General features: G+C 39.3%; 1 protein-coding gene across 1 annotated transcript in view; it reads left to right on the forward strand.

The window, feature by feature from the left end:
* The window catches only part of C7 (complement C7), a gene marked incomplete at its 5' end in the record, with an annotated part of 55,848 nt that overhangs the window by 26,447 nt on the left and 5,321 nt on the right, over positions 1 to 24,080 (forward strand). The window contains 7 exon segments of the mRNA NM_214282.1: positions 2,569 to 2,735; positions 4,815 to 4,863; positions 4,866 to 5,042; positions 7,263 to 7,434; positions 10,099 to 10,186; positions 13,123 to 13,255; positions 20,280 to 20,471. Of these exon segments, the coding sequence (NP_999447.1) occupies positions 2,569 to 2,735; positions 4,815 to 4,863; positions 4,866 to 5,042; positions 7,263 to 7,434; positions 10,099 to 10,186; positions 13,123 to 13,255; positions 20,280 to 20,471 (978 nt within the window).

Here is a 24,080-nt window from a genome sequence, read left to right on the forward strand (position 1 = left end):
TAAAATATTTATAATATTTGCTGAACTATTTGGAAGTTTCAGTCATCATGTTCCATCTCTAAATATATGCATGTATCATCTAAGTAGCAAGATAGTCAATCTGTATAACCAGTATTCTTTACACTGAGAGCATTAAGAGTACGAATAATAATTTCTTAATAGTCCTCTACTGTCAGGTGATGACTGTGTCTTTTCTCTTTTAATAGATATCATTATTTTTTTTAGAAATTCTTTGAACATATTTTTATTGAGTATTGACTATGTACGCCAGACACTCATCTATGTGCTGGTGATACAGCAGAAGACAAAATAGACAGGATCCCTGCTCTTTCAGAGTTCCTGGAGCTTACATTCCAATGAAATCAGCACAGGAAACTAATCGTGGAGAAAATAACCAAGTTATGAACCAAAGAACAATTCCTCTGAGGAGTAAAAAAAAAGGGATTCCCTATTGTTTGAGTCAGAAAGAAACAACGAAGTCCCTACAGGGTCACCAAAAAGAGGGCCCTGGAGTTCCCGTTTTGGCGCAGTGGTTAACGAATCTGACTAGGAACCATGAGGTTGCGGATTCGGTCCCTGCCCTTGCTCAGTGGGTTAACGATCCGGCATTGCCCGTGAGCTGTGGTGTAGGCTGCAGACGCGGCTTGGATCCGCATTGCTGTGGCTCTGACGTAGGCCGGCGGCTACAGCTCTGATTGGACCCCTAGCCTGGGAACCTCCATATGCCTCCGGAGCGGCCCAAAGAAATAGCAAAAAGACAAAAAAAAAAAAAAAAAAAAAAAAAAGAGGGCCCTGCTGAGCTCCCTGATGTACACCTGAGAAAGCCATGGCTTTTGGTCTTCTCTTTACCACAGCCTTAGTGTGGAGGTCAAGGCAGAGTGCTCCCCAGGGGTCCACAAGGGCATTTAAGTCTATCCCAAACCAGCGGCATTTCCAACCAGAGAGCAATGGAAATGCAGTTGGTTGGAAATGCAATGGTTGTGCAAATTTATTTCAATCAAGGCAATAGTCTTTCAAATATGAAATTCAGTGAAGAGGAACATAAACGTACAGGAAATTAAAAAACCAAAAAGGACCACGAAACTAAAATCGTTTACAGCATAACAGTTTAAGATATTAAAGTGAGAATGTAGAAGATTTTTGCCTATGAAGACATTTAACCCTTAGCCCCAAAGTAATACAAATGGAAACGTACTATAAGGTAGTTTGACAGTTTTAAATGCAGGCAGATAATTCTGATGTAAAATGTTCTGTTTTTCTAAGGACAAAAGAAACTTGAAAGTATTTAGTCAAACTTGGTTTTATAAAGTGGTTTAATGTACAAAATTTTCTAGAAGTTTTGGACCTTCACGAGGCAGAGTGGGCCTCACGAGTTTAAGAGACTGTGAATGAAAGAAACAATTCAAAAACCAAAATGGAAACAAGCAAATTACATAGCAAGATGCACTGAGAGAAAAATAAGTTACAATAAAACCTAAATTAATTAAAATTCATTCGGGACAAGGTGAGGTTGTTTAGTTGAAAATGTCCATAAATTTAAAAGAAAAATATTTAAATTCTCCATGAAATACACAGATATAAATATTATGTGTAAAGAATAAATTGAGTGCATCTAAAAAAAGGTGTGGCCTCGTAAAGATCCTCACAGAAGCTATTTTAATATAACTGAAAACAGTGATTAGTAACTGACACGTCAACTGGTAAAAGGGTGCTCAAAAGAGTGCTAAAATTGTTTAAATAGTCCAGAAACAACAGGCTTCCCTACCAACTATTAATTTGCTTCAGCAGACCGTCAGCTTAACTCATTATCTATCCAGGAGGAATGAATGAGGTTTTACTGCAAAAGTGAAAAACAAACATTTCAAATAAGAAGCGAGCTTTACTGATACCAAAAAAATTAGTAATGAACCTTCAGTCTGAAAAGCTATCAAAAGCTGCAGGTAAAGAGCAGGACATACAGTATTAGACCAGTGGTTCCTTTGCTCATTAGAAATACAACTGCAATCTTATAATCAAACAGTAGAACCACGGCTTAGTAGGAAGCACTAAATTTTGTTTCTTGGCGGGAAGAGAGAGAAGTAGATATTTTTTGGAGTAGTTTTAAGTTCATAAAAAATTGACCAGATAGTATGGAGAGTTCGCATATCCCACTGTCTCCGCAGGCAGAACCTCCTCCACTATCAGCATCCTCAGCCACAGTGGTCCATTTGGTACAACTGATGAACTTATACTGACACATATAGCCCCATAGTTTACCTGCAAGTTCACTCCGTGTTGTACATTCTGTGCATTTGGACAAATCCATAAAGATGTGTATACACTATATTAGCACACAGAGCAATTTCACTGCCCTAAAAATCCTCTGAAAATCCACAAAAAATTCTAAAAACCCCTCCTATCCACTGCCCTGGCAACCACAGGTATTTTTACTGTCTCCATGGTTTTGCTTTTTCCAGAATGTCATATAGTTGGATGGATTGTGTTAAAATACTTGACTTTCACTTTCTGTTCTCATTTTCATTTCATTTATGCATTGTAACTTATTTCATCTGATTTCTCCTTGAGTAGGAACTCAGAGCAATGTGTTGCGAGGGGTCCCGTTTGTCAGAGGGGGACGTCCTGGCTTTGTGTCTGGCCTTAGTTACCTGGAGCTGGACAACCCTGATGGAAACAAACAACGATATTCTTCCTGGGCAGGATCTGTGACTGATCTTCCCCAAGTCATAAAACAAAAGGTATGTGATGCTCTGCTGAAGGCACCAGAAAGCAGTCATGTTTACGGGCATTGGGAAATCAAATTAAATCAAGGTGGTTAAACAGAGAAGTTGTAATTAGCATTTCCAATTATGTTTTGTATAGTAAAATGAATGTATATATAATAGGAAACAGAAGGTTCATTATCTTGTATGTCCATATTTCAGTTGTAAAGGTTAAATGTCTGGTAAAGCCCAAGAGAAATTAATGATAAAATTTGCATTTCAAGCTTTTGACCTAAATTTGATTATGTTTTCCTTGATCCCCGATTCAAGGAGTTAGATATTCTTGCAAGAGGAAGGCACTTAGGCTTGTCTAGTGTTAGGTTTGTCAGAACAGCTTTCTTCCTGTGGCTGTGGCTTATAGGCTCCTAGAGTTGTGCAAATCAGTTCTAAAAAGAACCAATTTGGCTGGCAGAATTTTAGGATGTTTTATTGACATGTCAGTTCTTTTAATGAAACAATATATGTGTTTTTAAAAATCAGAGAGTTAGGCAAAATTGCACACTAAAGACCACAGGGCTTATGGGAAAAAAGGGGTAAGGAACACAACACTCAAAAACTTTATCTGTGACACTCATTAAAAAAGAGGCACAATAGGAGTTCCCGCTATGATGCAGTGCGTTAAGAATCTGACTGCAGCAGCTCTGGTCAGTGAGAAGGCACAGGTTCGATCCCTGGCCTGGTGCAGTGGGTTAAAAGATCCAGTGTTACCGCAGTTGCAGCGTAGGTTGAAGCCAGGGCTCGGATTCATTCCCAGGCCTGGGAACTTCCATGTGTTGCAGGTGGGCCATTAAAAAAAAGAAAAAGGCACAATAAAAACAGCAGTTTTATATATGTTAAATTGTTAAGAAATGCCTGTATGTACATGTGTACAGTAAATGTAGCACATTCCCAGAAGAAGATCTAAGCTTGCTGGGTGATGGAAGGGTTGCTTGTGAATTATTGGGAAGTGGTAGAAGGCATGCTATCAGAAATGATGGGCAGTGGTAACACCCTTTGTGGATGGGTGTATTTATTCTGTAGGTGGTGAACTAGATGGGTGTTTGAGGTGTGCGCTTGTGTGTGTGCTTTGTGTACTTCTATGTGGCTTGGTTCAGTGGTGCACAGTTTTCTGTGTTCACCTGCTGTTTCTTATAGACAAAATCGTACATAAGGAAACACAAAATTTGCAATATGCTCATTTTATTCCTTACTATATCAATCTTAATGGAATGAATTCACATTTTTTTCATTTTATTATTATTATTTTTTAATAATTATTTCCCCACTATGATTTTTTTTCTACTGTATAGCATGGTGACCCAGTTACACCTCCATGCTGGTGCTGCTCCAGCCAGCTCGTGCTGACTCTCTCAAGAGCCAGTGGTGCACATCTCTCCCAACGACGTGCTCAGTGACATGGTGGTAGCCCCAAACTGGCCATGGTGAGAATATTTACACTGCAGAAATTGGCCAAGGCTATAAATCAGAGCCTTTTTGTTTCTGAGAGAGCAGATAATTGGAGCTTAGTGAGCATATCTCTGGTCTCAAAATTGCTCTTCATTAGACTTCTCCAACACGGAGCCGTAATGCCCACCTGCTGAAAATTTCTTCAGGGAGAGAGAATCATGGTCTCCGCTAGAGAGATGTGTTAAGTATCTCAGAGTCAAGATATTTAATCTTAAATTTAATTGCACTTACCTCTTGACTGTAATTTAAGTGCATTTCCCTTTGTTCCACCCCTCTGCAGGGAGGAAATGTATTGCCTTCAAAATAATCTTTCAATAACTAGAAAATGAACATCCTATTGGTTTTTAAACATTTTATGCATACACACAAGGTAAAAATATTATCCCTTCCCAAATATTATCCCTTCCCCATCTGGTCCTATTTTTTTTCCTGGCTTTGTCTTATAAAGAAAGTTAATTGCTTTCTCTTTATATTTGAACAAGAAATAGTTGGAATTAACATCAGTGGGCCTTTTGGCTTTGTTTTAATGGGGATTGAGTCAAAGTGCTGAAAGGAAAATATTCTCACCTAAAACCCTGATTACTGACCAGGATGTCTTTATCTGTGTAGCTGACACCTTTGTATGAGCTGGTAAAGGAAGTACCCTGTGCTTCTGTGAAAGACTGTACTTGAAACGGGCCCTGGAGGAGTATCTGGATGAATTTGACTCCTGCCATTGCCAACCTTGTCAAAACGGTGGCATGGCCAGTGTCGAGGGGACCCAGTGTCAGTGCCATTGCAAACCAAACACATTTGGTGTGGCGTGTGAACAAGGAGTCCTCGTAGGGGATCATGCAGGTCAGTGTGCTGCATTCTCTCCAGTAATGCTGAACACATTGAAAAGGCCCTTTCCCTCTGGCCTTTGAGATTGTGCTTCTTTGAGAATAGAGAACTTTGGAAGTCTCCTCAGGCTTTGAATTTAGTATCTCCTTCCCTATCCCACTCTGGATTGTAGCCGCTGGGGTCACAGCCCTCTGTTGTCTCTCTACTTTTCCATCTGAACTAACAGACCCACCTTGCCTTCTACTCTCCACTCTCCACTAGAATAGATTTATGCCTAAAACACCTCCATTCTTCCAGAATCATCTCATTAAGGATTTGTCATAACTCAGATCTATGGAGCTTGTATTTGCGCTAACCTTTCTAATAGCAAGCTCTTGGAAACTACTTTCTTTCTATTTTGTGTTATGTCCCATTAGTCAATCATTCACAAATGTTTGTTGAACATCAGCTGTGTGCCTGACAGCGTACTTGGTGCTTTAAATATCTAGTATGTGAAGTTGACTTCATAAAGTCAAAATATGAGATGATTTGTGTAGATTTGTTTTTATATTTATTTATATGTCTCTTTCCTCTAGAAAGCTCATTTCTTAAGGTCAGAACTATTTGACCCCTTATTACCAGAGCTGGACAGAGGGCTTCACTCAGAGAAGTCACTTAATAAATGTTTGATAAATGAATAAGTACACGAATAGACCATGGACAAGCATCAGGAAGGCATCCTTGCTTTCAAATGTCTTCCCAAGTGATCTGTGTGATCTGTCCTGGTAAACTGAAATGCCACCACTGTGGAGGCTTGGATTTACAGCTATTTTTATAAAATGGAAGCTCCCCCTGCTGGTGAGAGATGGAGTAGCAACCATAATACATTAAGCTGTTATTACCTGTTATTATACCCAAGGGACTACTTTATTTATTTATTTATTTTACAGTTTTTCCCCGTATATTTTATTTTTAAAATTTAATTTTATTTATTTTTAAAATTAAAGTATACTTGATTTACAATGTTAGGGGGCTATTTTATTAACTCAATTTTTAATTATAGAAGAAAGGGCAAGGAAGACCATGGGACAGTTATGCAAATTATTTTAGTTTTGATGTGTGTGATACTGAGGAGTTAGTGTGGAGGGAGTAAAAGAAGAAGGATGTAGGTCACACAGTAGAAATAGCCAAGGAGCAGTCAATCTACTCATCTATTATTAGGAAATCATGCTTTGGGACAATGGTTTCTGAGACCAGTTCCTAACTAGGAAAGCAAAGCTCTGGAATATGCTGCACATTTTCTCTTTCCTCCCCCAAGAAATATAATGGGGAAAATGCTGAAAGAACTGTGAGCCATGAATCAGCCCTGAGGAGGAAGATGGCCAGGGTGAGTTGAGGAGGTGTCTGTGGATTGGAGGAGGATGCTAACAGGAGGTAGAAGCATTTCTCCTACTTATGCATTTCCTCATTTTGCATTAGCACAGGGCTTGGCCACCTGGAGTACCCAATAGACTATGTTCTTCTTACACCCAATCATTGCTTTAACAATAGGAAGTTATGGGAGTTCCTGCTATGGCACAGTGAGTTAATGACCCGGTTTGTCTCTGTGGTGGCACCAGTTCGATCCCTGGCTCAGCAATGGCACAGCTCTGGTGGAGGTCGCAGCTGAGGCTTGGATTTGATTCCTAGCCCAGGAACTTCCATATGCCGTGGCTGTGGCCAAGAACAACAACAAAAACAACAAATAGGAACTTATTTGCCTTATTGAGAGATAGTAGGGGTGACAACAAGAGCCTGAGCTCAGCCATAAGACAGATACAATCCAGTTATGGCTCTTGGCAGCTGGTACAGCATCGGCCATAACATTTAACCACTTTGTCTTGGATTCCACGCCTATCTAATGAGAACCTTAAGAGACCTCTTGCCCACATGCATTCATTCCTGTGAGAAGCAAATGAATGATAATGTGCATGTGAAAATGCTTTAGAACAGTTGTAGAATAATAAACCATTTAAGATATATTGCAAGAAGTTCATTAATCCAGCCTTAATAAGGACAATTATTTTCTTATAAAGAAAGTGCATTGGTCAGTGTGCGGAGACATTCTGGCCATTGCAGAAGACCTCAGTGAACAGAGTGAAGGTAATAAATCCCCAGATCGTTCCCTCCCCCAATAACCACATAGCAGAAGCTTAGCACAAACTCTGAAATCTTGCTCTCCAGGCACTTTCTGAACAGCCTCTCTCTTATTTATAGGAGGCATTGATGGAGGGTGGAGTTGCTGGTCCTCTTGGGGCCCCTGTGCCCAAGGGAAGAAAACAAGGAGCCGAAAATGCAATAACCCACCCCCCAGTGGGGGTGGGAAATCCTGTATTGGAGAAACGTCAGAAAGCAGGCAATGCGAAGATGAAGATCTGGAGCATCTTCGGTAATGGGGACCAGATCTTCTGGCAGTTAGATAAAACTCAGTGCCCTCTGCAGTCAGCATGGAACGCGCAATTGCTGCAATTGAAAGATTGAAACCTTAAATGGAGATTTTTTTTTTTTTTTTTTTAATCAGGAAGTGCTATGCTTCAGCGTGACCGAAATTGGGGTCTGGCTGCTTGCCACTTCAAAGCCAATAGAGGCAAGGCTGGTGGAAAGAAAAGTTTGCTTTATTTTGGATGCCAGCAACCGGGGAGGTGGGAGCACAGACTTCTATCCTGTGGCTGACCCTTTCCTGCCCTGACAATCAGTGGGCGAAAGCTTTTATAGGTGAAGGGAGGGGGCTACATGCAGAAACAGCAACAGTCAGCTCTGAAAGTCATCTTGAAATTGATCATGTGGTGGTCTGACCAGCATCATCTTGATTGTTTTAAGTACAGTTAGCCTTCAGTTTCAGTGTCAGTTTGTTCCTATTTCTTTGAGGCCAGTTCTTGGAATTGTGGCAGCTTATGTCCTGGCTATGGTCTGGTTATCATGCAGTTAACATCTTCCATCTGGTGGGAGTTTCAGTGTCTACAAGACAGCTTAAATGATATGACTCAGAATGTTATCTATAGCCCTTGAGGAGGAACTAAATGTCCTTGACTTTGCTTAATGAATAAACTATTATTATTTGGTCTTGGTTGACTATTTCCTCTGCTTCTGCATTTTCTTATTTTCTGATTAAACTTATTCTTTGGCTAAAGTTTTTCTACAAACAAAAGGCAGGCAGAGGACATGGTTGGGGTGGAGGGGGGAGGGCCAGAGGGTCCTGCTCCATTTCATTAGCACTGGGGTCAGTTGAAGGAGAGAGGCCTGTTATGGCCAACTTGAACTTGGGCACTTCAGGTTTTCCTGATGAAAGTGTTATAGGAGGCTGGGGAACTGGGAGGCAGTCTGGCTCAGTGGATGTGAGCAGCAGCTTGGCATCAAGTAGATCTGCCACCTACTTGCTCCATAACCTTGGGCAAGTTCCTTGCCACTTTTTTAAACTAGGATAATAATAGCAGATGCATTAGAAAGGGTATTGTCAGAATTAAATGAAGTTAATGTAGGGTGATTAGTATGGTGCCTGGCACAACAATAGCTATCTTACTTTTCAGATATACCACTTCCGCTTATTTGTTTATTTTGGACTAAGAATGAAGCACACATTTGAAATGGCTCACATCACCGCTGATTAGCCCAGTTTTCTGATACCAACTTCCCACTTGCCAGGGTCTTGCAAAAGCTATCTTCAAACATGCTTAAATTGCTGAATCATACCCCTGGGTCAGAATTCTTAACCAACACTCCACTGTTTTAAACTGTCTTTATTAACCTTTTCTGATCAGGGGTCAGCAAACATTCTGGTAAGATAATTTGAGTAAAAGGAGGATGTAAGAGGCTTGGGTGTCTGGTATTAGCATAGGGAGGTGAGATGCCTTAGTCCCAGGTCGTGGGTGCCTCGTAACCCAATGATAACGGGTATCTCTTGGGCTGAGGGAGTTGGCGAGCACGTGAAATTGTGGTAGGAGGAGAATGCTGGCTTTAGGACACAGACCTCTGGGAAGATGAGGGTCTCTGAGGAGGCCTCTGCCTGAGTGGGCATATATCCCCTGCCTTTGTACACCAAGCTGGACAGACAGGAGCATGCTAAGGAAGGCACTGAGAGAATTCTCACTCTTCTTGGTGCTCAGAGGAGAGGCTCCATCCTCATCCTCTTAGTACAAAAAGGGAAATTAGGCTTCATTCTTCACATGTCTGAGTTTCTGCGTTCTTTTCACACGTCTGAATTTCTGAAACTCAGACGTGTGAAGAAGGAAGCATACTGGTGTGGCAGGAATATAAAGGAGGTGATGCTCCCAGGCTGTTGGTAATGCTTCCCTCAGGTTTCTTGTTTCTGGAGTGGAGGTAGTACCAGTGGTAGCGACTGAGGCCACTACTGAACACGACTGTTTGATGACGGACGTCACTGTTATCATTTTGAGTACTGCGAGCTCCCTTCAAGACTGCCTTGTGAGAGGTAGATAGAGCGGGATTTGAGGAGCCTAACTGCCTGGATGTGAAGCCAGCCCTGGTATTTTTTTACTCTATAACCTTACACAAGTTACTTGAACTTTCTGAGCCTTTCTCCACAGAGCAGATAGGGGAATTGAGCTGATGTGCATTTGTAGAACACCTGCCGTGGTGCCTAGCACATAGCGAGTGCTCAGTCAAAAGTCATTATTTTGTGTTGCCTCTCTTGCAGGATCACAGACTCAAATCACCTCATTTTCAATACAAAATCCATTTTGTGTTAAAGGTTGTTGAGACCCAAACAATAGGAGAAAAATAGGTGTGAGACAGGTGACCTCTAGAAATCACAGAAATTGTCTAAAGACTTTTATTTCTTTTCCTTTTCTTTCCCTTTGTTTTCTGTACTACTGATCTAGTAGTTATCTTTTGGAAACCTGAATTTACGTTTGTGTTTTCTATCAGAGGATATGATCAGATATTTGGTTCTGAAAATGACAAAAATATTGCCTCTATGTACTTACATGAATGGAGTCCCTTCAGATGCAAATGAAAAATTCACTGTGATGTAGACATTTATTAAACTATGGAAATCCATCATATTAATGATATTTTGTTTCCTTTTTCTTTTCAGGTTGCTTGAACCACATTGTTTCCCTTTGTCTTTGGTTCCAACAGAATTCTGTCCATCACCTCCTGCCTTGAAAGATGGATTTGTTCAAGTTAGTTATGAAAGATATATTTTTTCCTTTACACATACTCTTTGCTCCAAGTTCTAGCTCTCTACTGATGTCATAATCTATTTCTTCTTTCCACGATGAAACAGTGCTAAACATGTTTTATGTGTGCATTTTAGTTTTAGTGGTGAGGGTTTTTGTTTGTGACTTTTCTTCTTTGGCCCAAAGTGATTAGAATTCTCTAGAGGGCAGTAAACCCCCTGTGGTAAGGGAAATCAATATTACCACCCAATGAATTAGAAATATAATTATGACAGAGGTCTGCTAAACATTTCCACTCTAAACATGAAAGTAGGAATCTATAACCAAGTTTTTCAGCATAGAGAACTTTCCCCACTGAAAGGATCTTTTTAAATTTTCCATGAAAAGGGGGTTGGGGTAAAGCATTAGATTCATTCCAGGAGCCAGTAAAACATTTAGCCAGTGTCTGGTGAGATATGGGTCCTTGTACTTTGAGCAATTTTCTTGTTCAGGAAGGAACACAAATCATCTGCCACTTGTCATTCTGGGAGAATTTCCTGGCTTTGGGGCCACAGTAACTCATGCTTTTCTCTTTCCTTGTTGTGATGAGACTTTTGGCTCCAAACTCCAGGTAGACCCTTGAACATACACTCCCTGAGTATTTGCTGAAGTTTCCCCAAATGTAGGTACTGTTGGGAAGAGTTGTGTGTGTGTGTATATGTATATGTGTGTGTTGGTATGTGTGTGTATGTGTGTATGCATGTGTGTTTGGGTGTATATGTGTGTGTGTATGTGTATTGTAATGTAGGTACTGTTGGGAAGAGTTGTGTGTGTGTATATGTATATGTGTGTGTTGGTATGTGTGTGTATGTGTGTATGCATGTGTGTTTGGGTGTATATGTGTGTGTGTATGTGTATTGTAATGTAGGTACTGTTGGGAAGAGTTGTGTGTGTGTATATGTATATGTGTGTGTTGGTGTGTGTGTATGTGTGTATGCATGTGTGTTTGGGTGTATATGTGTGTGTATGTGTATTGTGTTTGTGTGTGTGTATGTGTTATGCGTATGTGTATTGGTATGTATGTGTATGTATTTTTGTGTATGTGTGTCTACATGTGTGTTGGCATGTATTTGTGTGTATGTCTGTTTGTGTGTATGTGTATATGCATGTGTTTGTGTGTGTGTGTAGAGAAAGAGAGATTATGCTAGTATCTCTAGCATAGAGAACTTCCCTATTTCCCTGCTAGAGTGCTAGCATCTCTAACACTTATATTGTCCCACTATAGTCACTATAATCCATGAAGTTTCTGAGGAACATGCTTGTAGAATGAGGCCAAGCAAACTCATGTGCTTCAGCAAACATGAAGCTGCTGTCTTAAACTCCCGTGCACGTGTGTCCTGTAAGGAGCTGGGGGATGAAAGTACTGTCCCGTGGACTGGCTACTTCACAGGCACCCAGGAAACTTAACCATATAGATCCCTGCTTGCCGCTTGCTCTCCGCCTTTTCTCATTTTATAGGTTTAGGGTAGAGCTTCAGAGTCTTTTTTTTCCCTTTTTTTAAAATTGCTGCTCCAGGTTTAGACACTGGTGAGTTAGACTTTGCCACTTAGAAGTCCCTTCTTCAATACCAACTTGGGCCCTCTGTTTCCTACCAGCTCCCCTGCTAGAGCCAAACTGGGCCAGGGGGAGCAAGACTCTGAGGAGAAGGCATCACAGAATTGTATTCTAATGCCTGCAGCAGAGCCGATCCAGCTTCAAGCCTTCTCCCAGCCTGATTTTCCCCATCGTTTTCTTGGGTAGCAGGGAACTAGAAGGATAAGGAACAAAGAGAGACCAAAAATGAGCATAATTTCCCCTCAAGGCTCAGACTTCAAATTCTTCCTTTCTTCACCATGAAACCTCTCCTCCTGGGGCTCTACACTAATGACATGTCCTTGAATCTGACCCAGGTCCAGCAGCACTCCCCTTCCAGGATGGGGCTGGAGAGGGACAGTGGTGGGCAAAAATCAATATTATATTTCCCCTAAAAGTCATCAGTGAGGAATCTAAACTTTCATGAGCATGTTGATAGGATTTGAAATTTCTACTGGTTCAAACTGGCATTTTTTTGGATAGTGTTGCCAATGGACAGCCCATAACACCTTACTATGAAGAGTTGATTGACAAGGTCATTTCCAAAATCTGACAATAGGCTTTGCTGACAGTATAAGAGAAGTTACTTGGGCAGTGTCCGCTAAATTATTTTATTTTATTTTATTTTATTTTATTTTATTTTATTTTATTTTGTCTTTTTAGGGATGCACCCACGGCATATGGAGGTTTCTAGACTAGGGGTTGAATCAGAGCTATAGCTGCCAGCCTATGCCACAGCCATAGCCACAGTGGATCCAAGCTGTGTCTGCGACCTACACCACAGCAACACCTGATCCTTAACCCACTGAGCAAGGCCAGGTGTTGAACCTGCATCTGCATGGATACTAGTCAGATTCGTTCCTGCTGAGCCACGATGGGAACTCCGCACTAAATAATTTTAGTAAAATATTCAGCATAGAGCTTGGTTTTAGGAGAGCAATCAATAAATTATAGTACAGTAGCATTCATAGCTTTATTTCAATTAATGGTGGTGCCAGGATTGTTGGCTTGGACTCTACAGGGAAAAATGATTTACAGATAGTTTTCAGAATGATTTATTTGAATATAGGTTGCCTGATGATTAAAGAAGTCATAATTTATAGGTCAAATATCTCTAAAGAAACATTTTATTAATGCAAAATAGATATACTCTTTTATCATTTTTTTTTTTTTTTTTTTTTTTTTATGTATAATTATTACTTTTTTCCATTTTTATTTCTGTTAAATTTTTTTTTTTTTTTTTTTTTTTTTTTTTTTTTTTTTTTTTTTTTTTTTTTTTTTTTTTTTTTTTTTTTTTTTTTTTTTTTTTTTTTTTTATTTCTGTTTAGAATGAAGAGACCACATTTCCTGTTGGGAAAAACATAGTGTACAGTTGCAATGAAGGATACTCTCTTGTTGGAGACCCTGTTGCCAGATGTGGAGAAGATTTACAGTGGACTGTTGGGAAAATGCATTGTCAGAGTGAGTGGTCTTGGTTATAGTGTATAATTTAAGATGAAAGAATAATGTGGAAGGGAATGAATCTGCACAAATGACCATTTTCTCTATGTCCATGTCTTGATCTCCTTTTCCTGAAAGGTATGATCTTGTCCAAGTTTCAGAAGTGCCTTGAAAAAACCCTCAATTTTCTCTAGTCAATAGTGTTCCTGGTAGGTGAGGCATGTTTTATTGCAATTTTAAAATTTTGGGTGCAAGTTAGAATAGACCAGGGAGCTCAGTTCTGGCTAAGACCAACAAGACATTTTTGTTTTCTTTTGGGTCACACGCGGGGCCTGTGGAAGTTCCCGGACTAGGATGAACCTGCACTACAGCAGCACCTGAGCCACTGCAGTGATAACACCAGATCCTTAGCCTTCTGTGCCACTAGGGAACTCCAGTATATTGTTTATTTTTATTTATTTATTTTTGTTAGAGTATAGTTGATTTACAATATTGCGTTAGTTTGAGGTATACAGCAAATGATTCAGTTATATATATCTATATATAAGTAATTTAATATTGTTTTTCAGGTTATAGATATCTGTGTGTGTGTATAAGGATATATGTGTGTGTATAAGGATATATACATATACATCTTTTTTCAGATCCTTTTCCCTTGTAGGTTATTACAAAATATGGAGTATATTTCCCTATGCTATAAGGAGATCCTTGTTGGTTATCTATTTTATATATAATAGCATGTATATGTTAATCCAAAACTCCTAATTTATCTCCCCACCTTTCCCCTTTGGAAACCATAAGTTTATTTTCTACTCGTGTGGGTCTATTTATGTTTTGTATATAAGTTCATTTGTATCATTTTTTTTTTTTTAGATTCCACATATCCGCGATATTATATGGTATTTGTTTTTCTCTGGCTTATTTTACCTAGTATGGTTATCTCTAGGTCCCATCCATGTTGCTGAGGATAGCATTATTTTATTCTTTTTTATCAGCTGAGCAAAATGAATATATAATGAAATATTGTATACACACACATACACCCACCACATCTTTATCCATTCATCAGTTGATGGACATTTAGGTTGCTTCCATGGCTTGGCTATTGTAAACAGTTCTGCTATGAACATTGGGGTAAATATATCCTTTTGAGTTAGAGTTTTTTCTGGATATACGTCCAGAATGGGATTGCAGGATTATATGGTAACTCTATTTGTATTTGTTTCAGGAATCTCATACTGTTCTCTATAGTGGTTGCATCAATTTACAACTCACCAAGAGTGTAGGAAGTTTCCTTTTTCTCCCCACCTCTTCGGCATTTATTATTATAGACTTTTTGATGAGGATCATTATAATCAGAGAAAGATGATACCTCATTGTAGTCTTGATTTACATTTCTCTAATAATCATTGATGTTGAATATTTGTTGATTTTTTTTTTTCATGTGCATGTTGGCCATCTGTATGTCCTCTTTGGAGAAATGTCTAAATACTTAGGTCCTCTGCTCATTTTTATTTATTTATTTATGGTTTTTTTTGGGGGGGGCATATGGAGGTTCCCAGGCTTGGAGTCCAATCAGAGCTGTAGCCACGGGCTTACACCACAGCCACATCAGTGAGGGATCTGAGCCGCGTCTTTGACCCACGCTGCAGCTCATGGCAATCTGGATCCTTAATCCACTGATCAAGGCCAGGGATTCAACCTGAGTCCTCATGGATGCTAGCCAGGTTCATTAACCACTGAGCCACTATGGGAACTCCCCTATACTCATTTTTATTTTATTTTATTTTATTTTTAATTTTTTTGTCTTTTTGCTTTTTCTAGGGCCGCTCTTGCGGCATATGGAGGTTCCCAGGCTAGGGGTCCAATCGGAGCTGTAGCCGCTAGCCTACGCCAGAGTCACAGCAACGCAGGATCCGAGCCGCATCTGCAACCTACACCACAGCTCACAGCAATGCTAGATCCTTAGCCCACTGAGCAAGGCCAGGGATCGAACCCTTAATCCACTGAACCATGACGGGAACTCCCCTCTGCTCATTTTTAAATTGAGGTTTTTTTTTTTTATTATTATTGGACTATATGAGCTGATTGTATATTTGGAAATTAACCCCTGTGGGTCTCATAATTTGAAAAATTTTCTCCCATTCTGTAGCTTTTCTTTTCGTCTTGTTTATGATTTCCTTTGCTGTGGAAAAGCTTTTAAGTTAAATTGGGTCCCAGTTGTTTATTGTTATTTTTATTTCCATTACTCTAGGAGACAGACCCGAAAAGATATTTCTGTGATTTATGTCAAAGAGTGTCTGCCTATGTTTTCCTCTAGGAGTTTTATAGTATTTACTTTTACATTTAAGTCTTCAATCTATTTTGAGTTTATTTTTTGGGTGGTGCTAGAGAATGTTCTAATTTCATTCTTTTACAGGTAGTAGTGAAGTAGAATGTAGAGGGGTGCAGCACATTCTTTAAAGTTCAATTACTAAGGATTTACCACAATCTACTTCCTTAAATGCTTGGATTCTATTCTCTTCAGACGTAGGCATCCAAGCAAGTGCTTCTGCATTTCGTCCCACCCTGACACTATTCCATCTCAGGTGTATGGCAGTGCGAGATTGTTTAGCAGATGGACATACAGAGCTACAGGGATTTGTTTTTCCTAGAGTGGTTGGTCTGTGATGTGAGGAGGGTCCTAGTGCACACATGTACATTTTTTTTTCTCTTGGGTACATACCTATTAGTGAAATTTCTGAGTCGTCAAGTACACACACACGCATTTATTTATTTATTTAGCTTTTTTTTTTTTTTTTTTTTTTTTTTTTTTAGGGCCACACTCACAGCATATGGAGGTTCCCAGGCTAGGGGTCCAATTGGAGCTACAGCTGCCGGCCTATGCCACAAGTGCAGCAATGCCAGATCCAAGCCGTGTCTGCGACCTACACCACAGCTCACGGCAACGCCAGATTCCTGACCCGTTGAGTGAAACCAGGGATCAAACCCACAACCTCATGGTTACCAGTTGGATTCACGTCTGCGGGGCCACGATGGGAACTCCTATACACACATTTAGATTTGATAGATGCTACCAGTCTTCCAAGTGGTTGTACCAATTTACAGTCTTACCAGGAGCTCGGAAGTCAATATTGCTCTGTATCCTCACCTACAATTGATATCATCTATCTTTAAAAATTTTAGCTATCTTGGTGAGTGTGTAGCTCTCTTTTATTTTTATTTTATTTTTTTCAGGATGAAAGAATATTGTTTTTATTTTTTCCATTTTTTGTACTTTATTTATTTATTTATTATTGTTATTTCCCCCAACACACTTTTTTCCCCCCCACTTTACAGCATGGGGACCTAGTTACATATACATGTATACATAATTTTTTCTCCCATTGTCTCTTTTACTTTTTATTTTATTTTATTTTTTGTCTTTTTTTTTTTTTTTTCCTTGGGCCGCTCCCGCGGCATATGGAGGTTCCCAGGCTAGGGGCGAATCAGAGCTGTAGCCACCGGCCTACGCCAGAGCCACAGCAACATGGGATCCGAGCCGCGTCTGCAACCTACACCACAGCTCAGGCAACGCCAGATCCTTTAACCCACTGAGGAAGGGCAGGGATCGAACCCGCAACCTCATGGTTCCTAGTCGGATTCGTTAACCACTGCGCCACGACGGGAACTCCTCTTTTACTTTTTAATTTGTATTTTAAAATTTGTATTTCTTCGGATGACTAATGACGTTAAGCTTGTGTTCATATATTTCATGACCATTTGTGTGTATATATATATGTATATGTATGTGTATACACACACATATACACACACACATCACATATTATATATATATATATATACATATATATGTGTTTGGAGTAGTCATCCAATCTTCTGGGCATTTTTTTTTCTGTCTGTTTGTCTTTCTCTTATTGACTTGTAAGACCCTCCTCTTGTTCTGTCTCTGTCTGTCTCTGTCTCTCTGCCCTGGAGTCCTTGAGAAGAAATTGCTGAAATAGAATATAAATATTTCCCATCTAGGAGTAATAAAGCCAAAAGTTGGTTCTTTGAAAAGATTAATAAGATAGTTCTGCTTGAAGAGCATCTTTTCTTTTATTATGAATCTCTTAGTGAAAAATTGTTCCAGTCTTTGTTCATCTAAAATGTTCTTATTTTTATCTTTACTTTTGAAGGACAGTTTTACTAGGAAAGCAATTCTAGGTTAACAGTTATTTTCTTTAAATCCTTTAAAGATTTTATTATATTGCCTTCTGACTTCATTGTTTTCTAGTGAGAAGTCAACTTGCAGGTTTATGTTTCTCCTTCAGAAATCATATTTTTTTTCTGTCTGGCTGCTTTTAAGAATTTTTTTTTTCCAGAAGCAACTCTATTCTGAGATGTGATTTTCTATGTCTTTATCCTGGTTGATATTAAAAGCACTCTTTTTTTTTTTTTTTTTTTTTTTTGTCTTTTTGCCCTTTTCTAGGGCGCTCCCGCGGCATATGGAGGTTCCCAGGCTAGGGGGTCCAATCGGAGCTGTAGCCACCGGCCTACACAGAGCCACAGCAATGCAGGATCCAAGCCAAGCCTGCAACCTACACCACAGCTCACGGCAACGCCGGATCCTTAATCTGCTGAGCAAGGCCAGGGATCGAACCCACAACCTCATGGTTCCTAGTCGGATTCGTTAACCACTGCACCACGATGGAAACTCCTAAAAGCACTCTTGAACCTATGCTTTAATGTCTTTTGTCAATTTTAGAAAATTCTTGACCTTTGTTCTCAAATAATGCTTTGTGTCACTCTTGCTCACCTCTCTCATGAGACACAAACAATAAATTTTTTAGAATGTATATGCATATACATACATATATTTCTTTGTTTTACATCATTTTTTTGTTTCATTCTGAATATTTTCTATTGGTTTGTCTTCCAGCTTATTTAATTCTCTGTACAGTTGTATATAATATGCTTTCAATAATTCTACTGAGTTCTTAATTTCATTTTCCAATTCTAGATATTCCATTTGTCTACTTTTCTATACTTTCTAATTCTCTGTTGAAATTCTCCACTTTGATTAATATGCTGGGGAAAATTAAATGGCATAGTTATTTCAAGGTCCGTGTCTGTTAACCCCATTAGCTGGATCTGCTGTAGGTCTATTTATTTCATTTTTCCTTCTTTTTTTCCCCTTTTTTTGCCACCCTGCAGCATATGGAGTTCCTGTTGAACTCCAGTTGTGACCACAGTTGTGACCTACACCACAGCTTCGGCAGTGCTTAATCACACAGCCTAACGCACACAGCTTAACGCACCACAGCTTAATGCACTGGACCTGGCTGGGAATTGAACCTGTGTCCCAGTGCTCCGGAGATGCTGCTGATCCCATTGGTCCACAGTGGGAGCTACTGTAGCTCTGTTTCTATTGCTAGATTAGTTTTGATTGAATGTCAGATTTTATATGTTAAAAAATTAAAGAAATAAGTTGAGACTTTGGATGATATCTTCCTCTAGAAAAGATTTAGTTTTTTTTCTGGCAAGAACGAGGCTGGTTTATATCCAGTTTACCTTTATGCTAAGCTGTAGCCATTAAGGATTCCATGAAAAGTATGGAATTTCTTCTGAGGCTCCTTGTGTAACAGAACTGGACTCTAATTTTCTATGAGACTGCTAAAAATTCTCTCAGCTATTCAGCTTCTAAGCTGCAAGTTTTTCCTGAGTTTAGCAGCCTTTCATTCAGCACATATTTTTTTTTAGCACATAAATTTAAAAAAATTTTCTTAAATTTAAAAATACCTCACTGGAGTTCCTGTCATGGTTCAGAGGAAACGAATCTGACTAGCAACTACGAGGACGCAGGTTGGATCCCTGGCCTTACTCAGTGGGTTAAGGATCCAGCGTTCCTTGAGCTGTGGTGTAGGTTGCAGACCCTGTGACTGTGGCATTGGCCAGTGGCTACAGCTCCAATTCAGCCCCTAGCTTGAGAACTTCCATATGCCACAGGGGCGACCCTAAAAACGCAAAAAACAAAAAACCTCAAGGGCAAAGGCATTACCAAATATTGTAATCACTACCTTAGACTTCCCTTCTTTTGGAGTCTTGGATTTTCAAACTTCCACTGCTCTGGTTGTTCTTTGATGCTCTCATAAATATTTTTTCTTTTACTTCTGTACAGCCTTTCTATTTGTCTTGGTGGGAGTGAGATTGTGAAACCAGCAAATGTGTCATGGCCAGAAATAAACAAATCTGATGCTATCAGCTTTTTGAAGGCAGAATATGTGAACAGTATCCCTACCAGCACACAGCATGCTTGGCAAAATATAAGCACTCAATAAATGCTGACTTTGAATGAGTGAATGGATTTTCCAACAAAAATGGTGCTGAAATAGAGCAGTACTTTGTAGAATATTGTCCAAAGTTCACTAGAGAGATTGGCAAGATTATTTTTTTTTATTGTGACTTCTAACTTTCTTTCCATAACTATACATCTTTCTCATTTTCCTCCTTGTTTTTTCAGGAAGATTTGAGCTAGTGAATGTAATGGAGTAAGAAAAAATAGAAATGGGAAACCAAAGATTTAATACTTTTATGGTCACAAGGTTAATGGTGGTTTGTTAGAAATTTCAGATAGTAAAATATCTAATTGGATATATGCTAATGATATGCAAATGAACACTGCTCTTGGGAAAATTCTAGTGGGACTTCACCCGACAAGAGACAAAAGTGGCAGCTGTGGAAAGTCTGCTGGACTTTAGGCAAGCTGACAGCGGCTGGACTTTAGGACCCCATAAGCTTCTTCATTTTAAGTTGTCACATTGCTTTGAGGGCAGGAGGGAGAGGGTGGGAACTGCTTTGGTCTTCAGTCATTCCTGTCATTGCATGCCAGGCAAGGGGGGCATGTCTTTTCAGGGCACCCTAAGAATGAAATCACCTCTTCCTCCTTGTCCTCTAATTTGAAAAAGCAGGACAGGTATATCAGCACCATTCAGGCTGTCATTTTTTTTAAAAGATGACTTAGGAAAGCAATGACTCTTGTATTTTTCCTCTCTTTTCTCTTTAGAAATTGCCTGTGTTCTACCTACACTGATGCGTGGCTTACAGAGTCATCCCCAGAAGCCTTTCTACACAGTTGGCGAGAAGGTGACCTTTTCCTGTTCAAGCGGCATGTCCTTAGAAGGTCCATCGACATTTCTCTGTGGATCCAGCCTCAAGTGGAGCCCTGAGATGAAAAATGTCCAGTGTGTGCGAAAAGGTGAGTGGCTTCTGGGTCTGTCCAAGGACACCTGCACTCAGGGAGTGAAAGTCCCTGTGGCAGTTCTTCAACGCACTGAGCCTCCATAATGGAGTCATTCTCACATTCCTGTCCCCCCTCAGCCCCACCGGGAGAAGGAGGTCAGTTCATAGACTGGGTGGGTAATAGACTGTTTTCACATGGCAGATAGACTCACAGAATTCAAGGAAAGGCAAGAATAGCTTGGTGATTCTGAAATTTTAACTTAAATCCTTCGTATCAAAGGTTAGCTTTATATCTTTTAAGGTGCCAAGAAAATAAAGAAATTCTAAAAGCTGATTTCTGGTTTCCTTCTGATATTTTATTCTTTTAATTTCTTTTTTATTTTTCATTTTTAAAAGTTTTACTGGAGTAGAGTTGATTTACAATGTTGTGATACTTCCTGCTGCACAATAAGTGATTCAGTTATACATATTCTCCTGATTTTTTAAAATGTCGTTTTTAAGAGGTAAGGAGTTGAGATCACAATTTATATAAAATTCTATATATTTAATTTCTGGGCTCTCAGAGTTTATTAATATTACTGAAACTGAAAATTTACTTTATTTTATTTTATTTTGCTTTTTTAGGGCCACATCCACGGCATGTGGAAGTTCCCGGCTAGGGGTAGAATCGGAGCTACAGCTGCAGGCCTACACCACGGCCACAGCAATGCCAGATCCCTCACCCACTAAGCAAGGCCAGGGATAGAACCCACATCCTCATGGATACTAGTTGGATTTGTTTGCACTGAGCCATGACGGGAACTCCGAAGTTGAAAATTTAAAAGCATTTACACTTAACACTGAAAAGCAGAAGTTACTGAAGGAAAAATATTGGGATTTTCGAAGTTGTTCTTAATAGTAGAAGTCCAAATATTTAGCATTTTGAATACATGGCAAATTAAAATGGTCTTTAGAGAAGCTAAGACAGGGAATTCCTGTTGTGGCTTGGTGGTAACGAACTTGACTAGTATCCATGAAGACTCGAGTTTGGTCCCTGGCCTTTCTCAGTGGGTTAAGGATCTGGGGTTGCTGTGAGCCATGGCGTAGGTCGCAGATACATCTCAGATCCAGTGTTGCTGTGGCTGTGGTGTGGACGGCAACTATAGTTCCGATTGGACCCCTAGCTTGGGACCTTCCATATGCCAAGGGTGCGGCCATAACAAGCAAAAAAAAAAAGAAGCTAAGGCAGAAATATTTAGAAATATTTAGAAAGCTGAACTATTGCTTGAGATGGATTTGTTTTCAAAATACATATTTCTTCTTTGTTTACATTTTTAAAATAAATAGGAAACATTATATCTGTAACAATTAAGAACAGGAAAGAATAAAATTACATTTGCATTCTATTTTATATAGTATCCTGATTTCTTGAGTATATATTTTTTAACTCAATGCTGAAACTTGTCTTCTATGGTGTAGATAAAGCAGTAGATTCCACGAGTGAGAACACTGAGTGCATTAGAGGTTTACAACTGAAAGAGAGCAGGCTGCATGGAGGGTTCTGTGACTGATGGGAGATCTAGGCTTAAACAGACTCTAGAGGACAATGGGAGGGCAGCAGGTCCAGCGGAATGCTCGCCATGCTGGTGCCTATGTGCTCTGTAGCCGTTGAAGGCCCACAGCCAGACAACTGTCTTGTTTTCTGCATGCACTGAAGCATAACCGTGAGTTTATTTGGGATAAAGTAATGGACCGCTTACCAATAATGCTAAAATTAAAGAGAACAATGTACAGTTGATGAGGTCTCTCTTTTTTTCCAAATGAGCTTATCTATTTGTTTTTTTAAAATGTCTTTTTCAGACACTTTGTAGCACAATTTGGCATGAATTTTCTCCCACTCAGTAGCAAATTCTGTTAAGGTTTTAATTGAGGATGTTTCTCAGACCTGTGTGTTTTTCTGAAGTTGTGGATAATGATAATAACTGCCCTTAAAATTAGCCTACAGTGAACAAAAAATTCCCCATTCGTCAGCCTCCAGAGTTTTAAAATATCTACTGTATAAGTATCTAGTCTTTTTTTTTTTAAATTGTGGTAATATATACACAACATACAATTCATCATTTTAACCGTCTTAAAAAGTGCAGTTCAGTGGCCTTAAGTATATTTACATTATTGTACAAGAATTACTACCATCCATCTCCAGAATGTTTCCATCTCCCAAACTGAGACCCATTAAACAGGAGTTCCCATTGTGGCTCAGTGGGTTGAGAGCTCGACAGTGTCTGTGAGGATGCGGGTTTGATCCTTGGCATTGATCAGCGTGTTAAGGATCTGGTGTTGTCACGAGCTATGATGCAGGTTGCAGATGTAGCTTGGATCTGGTGTTGCTGTAACTGTGACCACTGAAGCTCCGATTTGACCCATAGCCTGGGAACTTCCACATGCCTCAGGTGTGGCCATAAAAAGAAAAGAAAAAAAAAAAAAAAAAAAGGGAACTCATTAAACACTAGCCCCTCATATGTCCCCACCCCCATCAGTATTTAGTCTTTATGTGAAGATAATTGATTTTAAAATATTAAAGGTACATACTGTAGGTGGGTCCTAAGAGTGTGTTTATTTGGTTAATTAAGCTATGATGATGATAAGCTACATTCTTTTTAAAGGCAAATGTATTTGGTCTAGATAATTCTACAAGTGATTTTTCACAAAGAAGTGATAATAATTTTGAGAATATACTTAAAATGCTAAAATTCCATCTTTACAAATGATTAGCAAATTAATAAAAATGCAGAGCTAATTCACATGGCTTAGTCAGTGAACTTTAGTTTTGGTACATTTAGGTCAGACTTTCTCAACCCCAGCACTATTGGAGTTTGGGGCCTGGTAATTCTTTGTTGTGGGAGCCTGTCCTGTGCGTTACAAGGTGTTTCATGGAATCTCTGATCTCTACTGATTAGATATAGTAGCATCCCACAGAGGTGACAACCGAAAATGTCTGTGTCTATACATATTGCCACATGTCACTTGGGGAGCAAAATTGCCCTTAGATAGAAAGTACTTTAAAGTATTTTATTTTGGAATCATTTTAGATTTCAGAAAAGCTGCAAATATAGTTTCCATATACCCTTTACCTATCTTCCCATAATATTAACGCATGACATACCCTGACATAATTTAGTTGGTTAGAACCAAGACATTAATATTAATTAATACAGTTTTACTGACTAAACTACATCTCTATTCCTATATCACCAGTTTTTCCTCAGATGTTCTTTTTTATGGTCTAGGATCTAACTTAGGATACTACCTTGTATGTGTGATAATTCCATTTTAAAGAAAAATGTTTAAAGACGAAATACTTGCTACAGACATTGCTGGACAAGGCAGGACCTTGCTACTCTTTTTACCCTTTTAACTTTTTACCCTTCTTTGCTTGTGAGATTTTCCAAAACTCTTAAGTTTTCCAGAGTGAAGAAGTATTCCAGACTTTGTGCTTCTCATAAAAACATGCTCTTCAGTTGAACAACTTTTATAGCTACATCCAACAGGTAACTAGTTTTATGATGCACAAGTACAGCCACTGAATTCCACTGTAATGAAGTTGACACAAGGTGGAAATAGCAGGGTGGTATAGACTCTTCTCATT

This window comes from Sus scrofa, chromosome 16 (assembly GCF_000003025.6).
Source record: "Sus scrofa isolate TJ Tabasco breed Duroc chromosome 16, Sscrofa11.1, whole genome shotgun sequence".
Lineage (NCBI taxonomy): Eukaryota > Metazoa > Chordata > Mammalia > Artiodactyla > Suidae > Sus > Sus scrofa.